Source organism: Apaloderma vittatum, unplaced genomic scaffold, assembly GCF_000703405.1.
Source record: "Apaloderma vittatum isolate BGI_N311 unplaced genomic scaffold, ASM70340v1 scaffold996, whole genome shotgun sequence".
NCBI classification, from domain to species: domain Eukaryota; kingdom Metazoa; phylum Chordata; class Aves; order Trogoniformes; family Trogonidae; genus Apaloderma; species Apaloderma vittatum.
In genome coordinates, this window is record NW_009723202.1 from 73140 (window position 1) to 86976 (window position 13837).

Sequence of the window (13837 nt, forward strand, 5' to 3'; positions counted from 1 at the left end):
AATACTGCAGCCACCTGGGAATGCTAGATACAGGCAAAAGGAGAAGAAAGTTTTAGCTGCAATCTCTGGATTTCACCTCTAAAACAATAACTCTTATCAACAGCAGAAGCAAGGAGAGCAGGAGCCTGGAAAGGAGCCACAGAGCTGGCGCAGGAACAGCAGGAGCGGCAGAGGAGGCTAGCAGGGCTGGGCAGAGAAAACAAGGGGATGGTGGCAGGGGCGAGGGAGAGAGAGACATTTAACAAGCAGCAAGAAGACAAAAGGGAGGGCTGCACTTCATAGCAATCAACTCCTTTACTCAGGAAGCCAAATAAATAGCTCTCAGGGCACCTGAAACACAGTAACATAACAGCTTTGGTTTTGCATGGCAAGGTCAGCATGCATCAAAAAACTACCTTTGCAGAGGTGATCTGCCTGTTCCTAGAGCCTGAAGGCTTGTTGTTTGGCATGGAAACAGGAAAGGGAAGGTACCTCTGTCCCCAGGGGAAATAGTCTCATGACAAGGACACTGCTGAAAGCCCCCACAGCATCACTCCCCTGGTGGTGAGGCAGCGATGCTGAACCCAGAGGAGGTATGTCATGCCTGGAAACGTGTTTCTTTTCCTTGTGCAAATCAGTAGGTATAATTAAAGATTACCCTTGTCCCTGCAAGTACAACACATTTAATAAACCCATCTGTGCTCTGTGACTTCCATGTAATACCTCAGCTCAAAGATGTTGACCAGAGGGTTTGCACATACTCTCCCTGAACTTGGTTATTGTTTCTAGTGATGCAGCCATTCAGCTCCAGCATATGCAAAGCCTCTTGAGGGGATGCACCCAAACTCCTAACAGCAGCTATCAGTGCACAAAACAGTGGCAGGGGCAAGAGAGAGACCTAGTGGAACAAAATGGAGGAAAAAAACCTGAATGCTTTCAATCCCTTCTCAATAGTCAAGACCTGGTGCTGCTGGAAACAGCAATGGCCACTGCGCAGAACCACCCAACAGCAGTCCCAGGGTTAAAGAAGAATGAACAAACTACAAAAAAAATCCCTTAAGAAGTCTCTACTTTAACTCTGAAAACACATCTTTCTCTTTCACTGAGCAGACAAGGAGGGAGGAACTTTGTCTTCGTTGCTAAAAGGTGAGACCAGTATTTATTTTTAGCAGGACTTTGAGGTCAGGACAGGAGCCTCTTGGGGCTCTGACCAGAGGTAACTGGATTAGGTGTTGCATTATGCAATACACGCCTGTTAGGTGCTGCCAAACAATTTAAACAGACACTGGATAAAGCAGGCTTCCATCAGAGCCTTTAGAGCAAGTACTAAACACCAGGGGAAGAATTCCAGTGCAGGGGTGACCCAAACATTTTCTAGGACCAGACAGCTACAGGCACATAAACATTTCAGTCCTCACTTACGTACCACACTGTGCAATTACTTGACAGAGCAAAAGCTGAGAGAGGCAGGGGCATGGGAAATCCTATAAATATTTTTTTAATATTTAAACAGTCCGTATTTAAAGATTTTTGCAATCTGCATACACTTATTTTGCCCACAATTATTCACTTCCCTTCACTATGGCAAGCACTCGTCAGTATTCTTTTTCCCTATTGTTGCGAGATGCAGAGATCCTCAGCTGGATGGATCCTGCAGGGGCAGTGCTCTGTCTTACTGACAGTAAAGTTTTTGTCCTCCTTGTTCCGAACACTGCTCCACAGGTGATAAAGAACGGATAGGAAATAGCAACACCATCTTCTGACTGGAGGGAATTAATTTAGAAAACTTTGTGAAGTACCAGAGCAAACTGAGATTTTTCTTCTCCTCCACCATTTATGAATGAGCAGCCCTACTACCTGAGCCTCCTTGGTTTCTGCAGATAATTATTCCAAATTAAATGGCCTACAGGGTACACCAGCACCATACAGGTAGTAATTAATCACTAGACAGTGTTTGCACTCCAAATCCCAGGTGAATTTGTGTATAACATCCTGCAGCAAACAGAGAGAAGCGTAAGTGTAGCTGGCTTATCCACCGCTCTGGGGCAAACACACAGAGCATTCTTGCTGTACTGGATGAAACCAGAGCTAAAAAGCAATAATGCCACATGAATGAGCCACTAGCAAGAAATGGCTTGACATATGTTACTCTTGCTATCTGCATGGCATGAGGCTGAGGGATCTGAGCTGATGGAGATCTCGATTTCTCTCCTTTTGTTCTCATTGCTGATGTCAGTGAGACCTGGAACATGAGGAAATAAACTGACAGGATCTCCTCCATCCCACCCATTCCCGTAGGCCTCCCACTTGAAGGCATGCAGCTGTGACCCTTATTTGCATATTGTCGTGACTACAGATCTCCTAGGACTCTTCTGTGAGACCCATGAACGCTGAAGCGCTAGAGATCAGTGTCTTCTCAAACCTTTGGCAACAGCCTGAAAACTTTTTCTGGATTTGTCCTTTATTTTCTGCTCTGAAACACTGGGGATGGGCTTCTGCTCGGCAGGGCTCTCTTCAGACAGGAGTATCAGCACACCAACAGACAGGCACCTTCACCAAAGGTCCAGAAGAGCAACATTCCCATGTAGCTTGCACCACTTGGCCCAAAACTATCCAAGAGAAGAGTGGGACACTAAAGGTAAGTGCCTACATTGGTGCAGCAAAACTTCGCTTTACAGCAAACACTAAGCTCCAAGCTAAGCCGCGGTTTGGTTCTGTAAGATAAATGTCAGACAGATAGTCGTGCTGCGCCTCTCTATTTATATTAACAGATAATGATTTAGATTGCTAACTCTGCTTCTCATGACTTTAGTGTAGCTTTGAACTGTACAAATGGCATTGCTTTCTTCTTCTTTTCCAAGCAGCCTGATGAAATGTGCCCCACCACACTGAAGGGAGCTGTTACCTAACAGTGTGCTCTGCGTGAAACAACAGTTCTGAGAATGATGCTACACCAAGTGTGATGAAGAGGAGACGATGTTGATTTGTTGCCCAGATACTTACCTAGAATTGTGTTCTGCCATTTCAATTAATATTGTGAATACTACTCTCTCTAAGGAACCTACCACTTATATTCTGTATGTTTTATGCAGACCAACACAGAAGAATTAGCTTACCCACACAGTTAAAAACAAAATACAGACAGAAAATATGCACGCTTCTATTTTGAAGTGAGCAGATTTTCCCCTAAGTCTGCATGGTTTTTTACTGCTTCAAAGATGTTTAGTCATTGTAGCTCTAAAAGTATACCTAAGTAAGCACATTCCTAGTCAGCAAAATTTATCTCAGAGCTCGTCTTCGTCTCCAGAAGAAAATAGATGGTGTACACATTTCAGCTTAGACTATCTCCAAGTATCTCTGGCAGCGAGCCTCTCTTCTGCTGTATACAAATTGCTGTATGATCAGCAAAATGCAGCATTTCAAGGCAAGAACATTTAACAGTATAGGATGCAGCAACTACGAGGAAAAAATCTTGCTCAAGTGCTCCACGATTCTAGTGTCAACCTACATAAATGGCAGAACCTAAGTAGTATGCAGCTTCAGAAAAATTTTGCCTTTGTTTCACCAACAGATGCAACATGACAACCAGCTCACCTAGCTCCGGACACCTACCACGTAGGTTCCTGCACCCGAACAGATCACCCTAAGCTCGTTTACAGGAGAAAAATAAGTATCTCTGGGCATCTGACCTACATCAGGCATTTATTTGGGGGTAAGACAAAAGGCTCCTATTTCTCTCCACTGACTGCAAAACCTAACTTTCACAGCATATTGTCCACATCGGCTCAGATGAATCCCAGCCATGACGTCTCCGGCAGAAGATCCTGTGTTTGTGACCACCCTGCTCACCCAGGCAATGGCTGCTGAGAGTGCCAGGTCTCAGCAGTGCAGGGAGCTGGCAGCACACGCACAGCCAGAGAAGCCAAAATCATCACTCAGCTCCAGGTTAGCAGACCCAAGCATTAGCACCTTGTGGACTAAAGCAGCTCCCAAGAAGGTCTGATGTCACCACGGAGCGTGTCTGAAGTCTTAACCTCTGCATGCTGCAGACAGTGCTGCTTTTCCCACTGTAAGGAACAACTAGGTTTTGCTACACAATGCTGGTCATTTCCCTCTGCAAAGAGTTAACCAGGGACAACAGACTGTCATCCTGGGAACCCTGACTAGGTCTACTGTCTCTCAAGGGAAGGGACAAGAATCACAGCCAGCTAGGACAAACCTGAAGCCTCCAAGGCCCTCAGCAGACCACCCTCAGGAGAGTCAGGCATCTCTCTTCATATCACTCTGGTCTAGCTCCCTGGTTCCTCCAAGATCCTAGCACACATGGGCATCCATTTTCCTCCTGTCTGTCTTAATAAACTTAAATATCTGATGCCAAGGCTCCCACATTGAGTCTTGAGTTAAACTAGCAAGTGCTGAGCTATTCCCACCTAAGCCTTCCTCACCTGTGTAACTTCCAAGTGCTGATGGGGTAGGACTAGCCTCCTCCTCTAGTTCCTGATGTGGCAGATATTTGAGTACTTAAGAGCCAAGAACAGTCTGCCTAGCTCTACCAAAATTACTTAAGCTGGTCGAATTAAGCAAGTGCCCCCAGAACTGGAGTCTAAACCCCATAAAACCTAGGCTGACCTGGAGATCTTAAATATTCTCTTTCTGGCTCCCTGTCTATGTGGACCTATCATCCCAACCACGGCTGTTCTTCCAAGTCTTCTCAGTGACCCTGCACACTGCAGTAACAGCGTGCTGCCACACCACCTTTTATTTCCAAGCACTTCATCATCAGAGACAGGGGAAAAAGACTCCCTCCTCCTCCCATTTATCAGAAGAAAGAAACCACTCGCCACCCTTGTATACACGCAAGTCACATCCGTATTGGTAATAAAAGTAAGAACTGAAAATGGAGAGGAGATGCTTTAGGTAACTTTCTACTCTGCAAACGTGTGTGAAAACTGGCAGTTCTGTGAACGTTTATTACAGACAGCTGATTTATTAATTCTCTATGAACGGAATTCCTGAATTGGTTTATATTACTTATTGATTTTCCCTTTTCTTCCAGCCCCTAATGAACACAGTAAGACTTCTCTTCCATGGAGAGAAGAAACGCTAATATCCAAACCAGAACTTTGCCATCTAAGTGTTAAAAGCCAAGTTCTCTTTTTGCCATAAAATGACTTGTTTTAAGGGAAAATCTCAGGGTTTTACATTTTTAATTCAAGTGATAAAAATGTTTCTATGTCACTTTTTCATCAGCAGAGTTGTGCAAAAGTTTTGCCCTAAAGTCTGTGATAAACCACATCACTGTATCAGTGTGTGTGTGTATATACATATGCATACATTTATATATATTTTCAAACAGAACCAATGGACAGCTGTTAAACAGATGCATAAGCACTTCTGCCTGTGCAGATGCAGAGTACTCACCTCAAGTGCTGGTTAAAATAGCATGTAAATGGTTGTGAACCCACTTTCTCTTTCCAGTATTTCTGCTTGTACGTGACGTTCTCAGAGTTCTCCTGATCATCTCTTGCGCAGGGAGGGATGTACGAACACTGCCAACACATCGCAAAATAGAGTTACTTCTGCGCTAAAGAACGCAGGGCATCACTTTCTCTACATTTTTCTCATAGTATCAGTGTGACTGAAATGGGCAAAGAATAATAAGTACCAGCTCCAACGAAACAAAAAGGAAAAGTTAGTGAACTTTAATTCAATTGCTAGTTACTTCCTGTAGTTACTGGCAAAGAATATGCCAGCATTCAGAAACAAAATAAAAGCTTTACCATGTTTTGTTCCATTATCAAGCCAACCTGCCACGTAACACTTGGGCTTTTTGCATGATTAATGTAAAAATTATCACTTAATTTTGACGTATTTGTAGCCAGCTGCATGGATTGGATTTTAATTACTTCCTATTGTCAGTGAGGCATGTAATCACAAGTTTTGTTTAGCATCGTGCTAATAAATAACCCAAATATTCCAGCAAGCTCTTCCAGATGACAGAATATCTGTTATCTGCCAGCAAAAGACAGGTATTTGTCCACTGTTGCAACAGGGCGAAACAAGCACAGAAAGGTCAAAGCAGGAAGGTTCAGCATCTGCTTCTGCTGTGTAGAAGCCAACAAGGGTTGAGAGTACAGCTGAGCTGTCAGCAGATCTCACCCTCAAATAGCTGCTTCAAAGCCCAGAAAGATCAAGGAAGGTTTCTCCCCCAGCTCGGTGAGATTCCACTCTGGGTCACACACAACACACATATCTCATTTCCAAATCTCCTCTTTGACACTTCTCCCAGCCACAAGGGAGTGAAACAAGAAAAAAAACAAATAGTCCACTGAACCCAGTGTTGGCGGCATCAGGATCTAAGAGCCCAGGAATGATCCCTCCTACTGTTACAAGGCATCCGTATGGGAGATCATTACAGGAGATGTTGAACGAAACTGAGTAATGCAGCTTAACTGATCCTTGGATAACATAAAAGCTTTTCACCCTGGAAAATCAGGGACATCAAGGCTCAAGGTGCACACGCACAGATTTTTAATTCCTTTGAAACTGGAAGCTGCAAGCAGAAAAAAATTGACTATGAAGGCAGCTAAAAAGCCTCCTGCTTAGGTAGGAGGAGGAAGCTGGAGGTTCAGGGTGTGGGAAGCCCATAAGGGGATCCCCACATATGATCACAACATGAGTTTATTCACATTATCCTGAAGACAATAACAAGGAGAGAGACAGCCCCTCTAACCTGAAAATTAAGATCACAGTGACTTACTGTGCCTAATGAGTGCTTTCTCTCCATCTTCACTTGGTGAGGTTTCACAGGGGTCTGCCATGCTCCCAGCCACACTCTATATGCGGGCTGTACGGACCTACAAATCCATCTCCACCGTACAACAGCTTGAAACTTTGCCATTCCACGGGGATGGGAGAAAACTCAGGATTTTATTGGCATGAACATCTAGAATGTGACCACTTCTTTTCAGCACTTAAAGCTGCTGCCTATGGCTTCCAAGCTTCAGACTGAAAGAATCTGTAAGGTCTTGGGTTTGCTTCCAAGCTGAAACTTGACTTTTTTGTATGTGAAGGCCCCCATTATCACATAGTTCCACTTCTGGTGTTGCCAAGCCACAGAGCTCCCTTCAGATCCCTGTCCAGATGACCCTAAACAAGGATTATCCCACTGTTGAAGACAAATGACAGAAACAAGCAGCACCACCACTCTGCTTCAGGAAACAGAATTCAAGACTTATTACATGCAGTTATTTTCATCTTAGATAATATTCCTTGGCTGGCAATGTTTTGGTTTGGTTGTGTGTTTTGGAAGCATCAACCACATTCCTGTTTCCTCGACATCCCCAGTGCACAAACACATCTGTTGCAGCAGCTGGATGGGTCCCTTGTTTCAAGAGGGACAGGGAACTGCTTGAGAGAGCCCAGTGCAGAGCCACAAAGATGATGAAGGGAGTGGACCAGCTCCCTTCTGAGGAAAGGCTGAAGGAGCTGGGTCTCTTCAGCTTGCAGAAGAGGAGGCTGAGGGGTGACCTCATTCATGTTTATGAATATGTAAAGGGGGAGTGTCAGGAGGACAGAGCCAGGCTCTTTTCAGTGATGTCCAATGATAGGACAAGGGGCAATGGGTACAAGCTGGAACATAGGAGGTTCCACAAAAATATCAGGAAAAACTTTTTCACTGTGAGGGTGACAGAGCACTGACACAGGCTGCCCAGGGAGGTTGTGGACTCTCCTTCTCTGGAGACATTCAAAACCTGCCTGGACGCGTTCCTGTGTGACCTACTGTAGGTGATCCTGCTCTGGCAGGGGGGCTGGACCAGATGATCTTTTGAGGTCCCTTCCAACCCCTGACATTCTGTCATTCTGTGAGTCAGCAGCTTTGGCACAAAGCCACGTGAGAGTAATGCTAGTTCTGCCCTGTCCCCGAAAGCCACAAACATGTTGCACCATCCCACCTGGTCCCCTCCTGATGCTTAGCCTAAGGTCCAGTATTCCCAGCCTTCTCTGGTCTGGAAGCCTTTCAGATCCTGATGTTGAAACTGTACCATATTCCACCAGTTGTACACACACTGTCTACATCTGACTGTAACCTACACACTGATCTTTCCCAAGCCCCCAACTTCTAGGTGCATTCTTGCAATATAGCGATACAAGAGAGTAGAAGAAAACAGGCTTTATTCAGAGTCTCCCAAACCAACTACTACTACTATACAAGACAGCTAGGCAGCAATATGTGTTCTTCTGCCTAAATTTCCTTTGCGATCTCAAAAACTCCTTCTCTTCCTGTGGTACAAGCTCCAGTATGTAACTTCTCTCCTGCAAAACATTTCTTCCTCGTGGCTGAGCCTATTCCTGCTCTCTGCTATGAAACTGTGATCACTCCACAACTCTTCTGCTGGCAAAACTTTCTCTGGATCCTTCGGAGACCTTCCATCTCCCCAAAATATTACATGAATCCTTCATAGACTTCACAATCTGATGAACCATTATTTATCCCCATCCTTAGTTTCAGAGTTAGAAACAACTGCAGATCTCTTTTCCTAAGAGATGTCCATCTGAATGGACAAGTAGCAAGCATTAACAGTCTCCAAGGACAGGTCCATCACAGAGGACTTCACAAATTTTCACACCAATTTCCACACTTTTAGCTCAATTTTTTCAGGGAAGGGATTTTTCTTGGTTTGGAAGATGCAAAGGGGACCACAGACAGCTTCCCTGATCAACACATCCATCTTTCCCCATGCCAAGGCAAGACGGTGCATGGGAGTACTGCCAGTATCTACAAGAGGGACACCTAGAAGGTGAGGACAACAGTGAGTATGCTTTTCATAACTCAAACTTCACATCGCTCTTTGCACAGAGTAATCTCAATGACAGCTGACAGGAAACACACTGGATTAATTTCCATCTCTTCATCTTCATGTGGAAAACACAGAAGAGACGTTGAGGGTCTTGCCATAAATCAATGGGACATCATAGCTTGAGCCTGTTTAGGATTAACAGTCTTGAAGAGAGGAGTGGTCCCTACCCACGGCAAAATCATCATCATATGAATCCCAAGGGTCACCCTGGAACATCTCCTCAATATGATGAAGGCCTTGAGCCACAGTGAACACCCAAGATCCAGCCCCAATGTGGACTTATCCCCTGCTGCACAAACACCAGAGCTTGCTCACCTCCCCAGGATTCCAGCATGGTTCCCACCAACCTAACTTTCATTTTGGCCTTTTCTGATCCATGCAGGCGATAGATCTTTCTTTTCTCAGCCCCTCAAGAACGCTTACTGGGGACTTTGCTGGATCAGTTGGATCTCCCCCCAGAGCACAGTCAGCAGGCGGATAGAAAGGAATCATAACCTGGCAACCTTTTCTGCCATGAGTTGGTGGATGAACGTGAAATGAACTCCCACTTTGTCAACAGGCAGTTTCTGAAAGGTTAATTCCACAGTCCTTCCCCACAAGACACGTCATGAGATCTCACCATCAAAACATAAACAAGTGCCAAGTGTTCGAAAGCAAGCTAGAACGCTTTGTGCTCAATTGTAACTTGTGCAGTGACATCCGTTTTCAGTGGAAGGGTCCCACTCTGTATTTCTTTGATGCTTTTTTCTCAAACAAATTACAACAAAGTTGGAGGATAGACATTCAGAATAAATCTAATGGAGTGGAGGGCTTTTCAGCAGGTCTATTGGTACATGGTGCTGAAATCACACCTCCTACACTGTCATTGCAATGATAAAATTATATGTAATTCAAATAAAGTCACAATTACATAGCTCAAAATCAGTATCAGGCTAATAATACTCCCCCTTCAATCAAAGCCAGTGTTCCGATAGACAACTCAGGATTCGATTCAGTAAAAATGTCAATGAGCAGATAATAAACCTTTACACTGAAGATTTTTAAGGTCAGTATCTGTGTTTGTTACTGGATGCTCCCACTCCAGTGTGTCTGCAGATGCCTGGGAAGTTTCCAAGTCCTTCTGAACACTTCACCAGAGCAGATATTCTTTCATATCCTGGAGAAGGGACAGAGACAGGAACTCTTGGACATAGTCAACTTCCAGGTCACATTTCATGCTTTTCAAAGACCAATTCTTGGCTAATTCAGTCATGTTTTTATGAAAAAAGAACAACAAAAAACACAAAACAACCCCCCAAAAAAGCAGACTTGGTAGGCTGTGAGGGAGGCTGTCTCAAGGCTGGAAGACAATGTCTACAAGATGAGACCAAGAGAGTCTCAAATGCAAACAGACATAAGGGCCCAAAGTAGAAGCAAGTCAGCCCATCAGAAGACAAATGGAGGGCACTAAGAAACAAGTCTCCAGCCTCAGTCTCTAAGCACTTGTGGAGGACCATCCTCCTAGCTGCAGGTGAACTACAGGACACAGCAGGTACCATTTGGAAAGGCTACAGCTGTGGCAAGAGATGGGTGGGAAGATTCACTCCATTTATACAAAAAAATATCCCCTCCCACGTGACTGTACCAAGGAAGCTGGAGCTCCTTGTCTGGTTTTCACCTGCATCCGTCAGCACAGACAAACCCAGCAGGAGTGACCAAATCCACAACCCCTCACAGAGGCTCAAGGCAGTGAGGGGCACCCCAGATAAGGTGGGAGGGCGGTGAGACTCATGTGCTGCACCTGGGGCTGCTTCAGAGGAATCGCTAGACAGCATCTGCAGAGCTTACCCGTCACCAGCACCAGCTCAAACACGGATCTGAGGCTTCATCAAATGCACCAGACCTTCCCAATTTTATAGTAGGTATAATTGGTATTAAACCTCCTCTGTTGTGTGTCATATTTAAGAGAGTCCAAAAAAACCAAAACTCTATTTACAAGTGCTCCAGAGAGATAACAGCGTATCATCTTGCCAGGCTGAGCGGTTACAGAAATGGGGTGCTGCTGCACAGCTGCCAACATCAGGCTCACCAGTCACTCCCCTAAAATTTTCTTCATCAAAACAGCAGGCAAGATCTTCCAGCCCTACACTTTCAGTAGAAAGGGAAAAGTAAAAAGCCATAAAGTATATCTTCTTAGCAGCTGGCATACTCCCTTATCCTTTTACCCAACCAAACCTATAGCCTTGCCTCTGCACTCGCTCTATTCCCTGGCAATGCACTCGATGGCCAGAACGATAGCGACAAATTGACTTTGGAATTAATCGCCCTTAAGCCTTATCTCAGAGATGATTATTACTATCAAGGCAGCTGAAGAAAGGCTACCATCCCTCCACTGAAATTCTTTCCTCCGAGGCAACAATTAAATAAAAAATAAAAAATAAAAGAAATCCACAAATCACTCAGACTGAACATGAATGTAATCGTGCCCAGTGCTTTATATATACATTTCTGGATTAAGTCTGACCCAGCTATATAATCTTTTAAGAGCTAAAATGAATCCTGAGCTGCACAATGATGTGATTATCTTAGGAAGCAAAAGAGGAAAAAAAAAATAATTTCTTTTTCCCGCAGCTAAACCTCACTAGAACAGACAGATTCATAGCTGCTGATGTGTTTATACGCCAGCCCACTCTACTATAGAAAGTAGAATATTTTTAGTCCAATACACTGGGGATTTTTGGAGGGGAGTGAAGCTGCCAACTGATTCAGTATTGTTTCCTGTTGTAAAGAACCTGAACTATGCTTTTTCCACACTATTGATTTACCAGAAAGAATTGGCAGCCCACACAGAGAAGCAGCTAAAGAAATATAAAACTTGAAGACTGTTGAAAACAAAATTGGTCATTTTTTTTCCTTATGGTTAGTTGGAACTGATTAGTATGTTGTACGTCTCATTGCACAAACTCAAGTGAGTGTGCTGCAAGAAGGTGATGGAAATGGGAAGGGTTAAATGGCTCCTTAAGTGTTCATTCATAAATACATACTCGATCCCAAGTATTAAATCCAGTAGATTGTTACCCTGTTGGTAGGACTAATTTATTTCAGTATCAAATCCTGAAAACTTGTAAAGACGTCAACACTTTGGGACAAAAATTAAAAGGACAATATAACTGTTCAGCTGCACAGACATTAAACTTGGGAGAAGGGAAGAAAGTGACAGCTATACATACCTCCTTCCTTTAAAACGATACGTTTTCCTAATGAGACCTAAACAACTTTTGACTTTTGTATTGGTTTTACATAAGCTCCGTAAGGTAAATAAATGGAGCACATTTTTTCCCTGTTGTTTTCCACTTAGTTAAATTCAATTACTACCAGAGAATGCAGTTACATCAAAAAATGCACCCTTTCTGCTTGGTCTCATCTAGTAAATCGGATTCAGTCCTCAGCAATAAATATCTCAGGGTAAGCAGCCCACACCCAGAGATGCGAGGTACAAGGCAGATAAAATGAATTGTATTTCTTAGGGCATGCAAGTACAATGTGCTCTCAACACACAGTCCTGTGCTTCCTTATTAAGTAAAAATAGGATCCTGAGCAATATTTATGGGCATCACTTCTGAAGTTCTGTGTGCCTCCCTACAGAAATTGCAGCCTAGGGGTTCCTGGGCAGGTGCAGTCCTTCTCTTCCCACCAGACTTTCAGAAAGGCAGGAGAAGGTGAGACTAAGAAATAAAAGCAAAAGCAGACACTTCGGCTACTCAGAGAGATATGTGGTCACAGCCCATCTTAAAAGCCTCTGCTGAAACCAAGGATGCTGCAGGAGTTGCTGATGGCACAGCTCACCACCCACCTCCCACCCCTGCTGGAGATGGCCACAATGGGACCTTCGGGCCATGCTCAGGGACAGCCACGCTGCACCCTCTGTGAAAACACCGCATCCTCACCTGTTTTCAAAAGGGCATTTCACCAGCTACCCCTAGACCACCTGAAGATAGAGAAAGAGATTTAGAGAAGTCTGGGCGGCTGGGTGCCCGTGGTGCCCCTCTCCATAACCACTGCTGTCTCTGTGGGGAGCCTGGCAGCAGCACCCCAGGGAAAGGTGAAGTTTGCAAAGCTCCCTCACAGGCCGACCTCTCATCCACTTCGCTCTCAGGCACCATCCAGCATTGCAGCTTCATTGCTCATCGCTTCTGAGTGGTGCCAGCAGTTTAATCCAAATCCTGTCAGACTTACCTGCTCTGCTGATTTTTGCTCCAAACACCCTTCCAAACCCACAGGTTTCTAAGGGGAAAAAAGCAACCTCTAAACCCCAAGCTTGCAACTAAATCCACCTTCCAAGGGACAGAATCACACTGGTGTAGCTATGGCTGCAGAGATGTGAGGCTGCACATCCCAGACTGGGCACACAAATCTGATCCCCAGCCCCTGCACAAGGATCCCTTAGCATTTGACTCTTGGCACTGCGCTACATCCACGTCTCAGTGGAAGACTGAATTTACTTCTGCAATACACTCCACATTTCAGGAGGAAGGGTGGGGATTTTGCCACATATTCTATTTTCTGGAAGCCACCTAAAAAAATCTCCACCACACAGGCAGCATGCTGCCAAGGGTGTCTTTACTTAGCATGAAACGGAAAAGGACAAAGCAGAATAACTGCCTTTAAAAAAAGGGAAAAGAAAACACAAGTTACACATTGCCTTCAGACTATCCTACTTTGCTAGAAGATGCAACTTCAAAGCCACTTCTACCAGGTCTGTTTCATTGTGAGTGGTGGAGAAGTTTAAGAATCAAAACAGCACCGAGGAACTTCCGTTTCAGCGCAGCTCTCTCCCCATCACCCTGTCAGGAGCAGCAGCTCCATTCAAATTTCACCTTGTGCTTTTGGGGAGCTGCTCTGGGAAGCCCCTCGCCCACTGTGACATGCTGCACAACAGCACTGGTCACAGAATCACAGAATTGTTGAGGCTGGAAAAGATCTCTCAGATCCAAGTCCAGCCTATGTCCCAACACCAT

The 13837-nt window shown here is 44.6% G+C and overlaps 1 protein-coding gene across 1 annotated transcript in view; it reads right to left on the bottom strand.

The window, feature by feature from the left end:
- The window catches only part of KCNMB4 (potassium large conductance calcium-activated channel, subfamily M, beta member 4), a gene marked incomplete at its 5' end in the record, with an annotated part of 19602 nt that overhangs the window by 5447 nt on the left and 318 nt on the right, over positions 1-13837 (bottom strand). Inside the window, 2 exons of the mRNA XM_009872008.1 lie at positions 5401-5528; positions 13056-13103. Coding sequence (XP_009870310.1) covers positions 5401-5528; positions 13056-13103 — 176 coding nt within the window. The remainder of the gene's footprint in view (positions 1-5400; positions 5529-13055; positions 13104-13837) is intronic.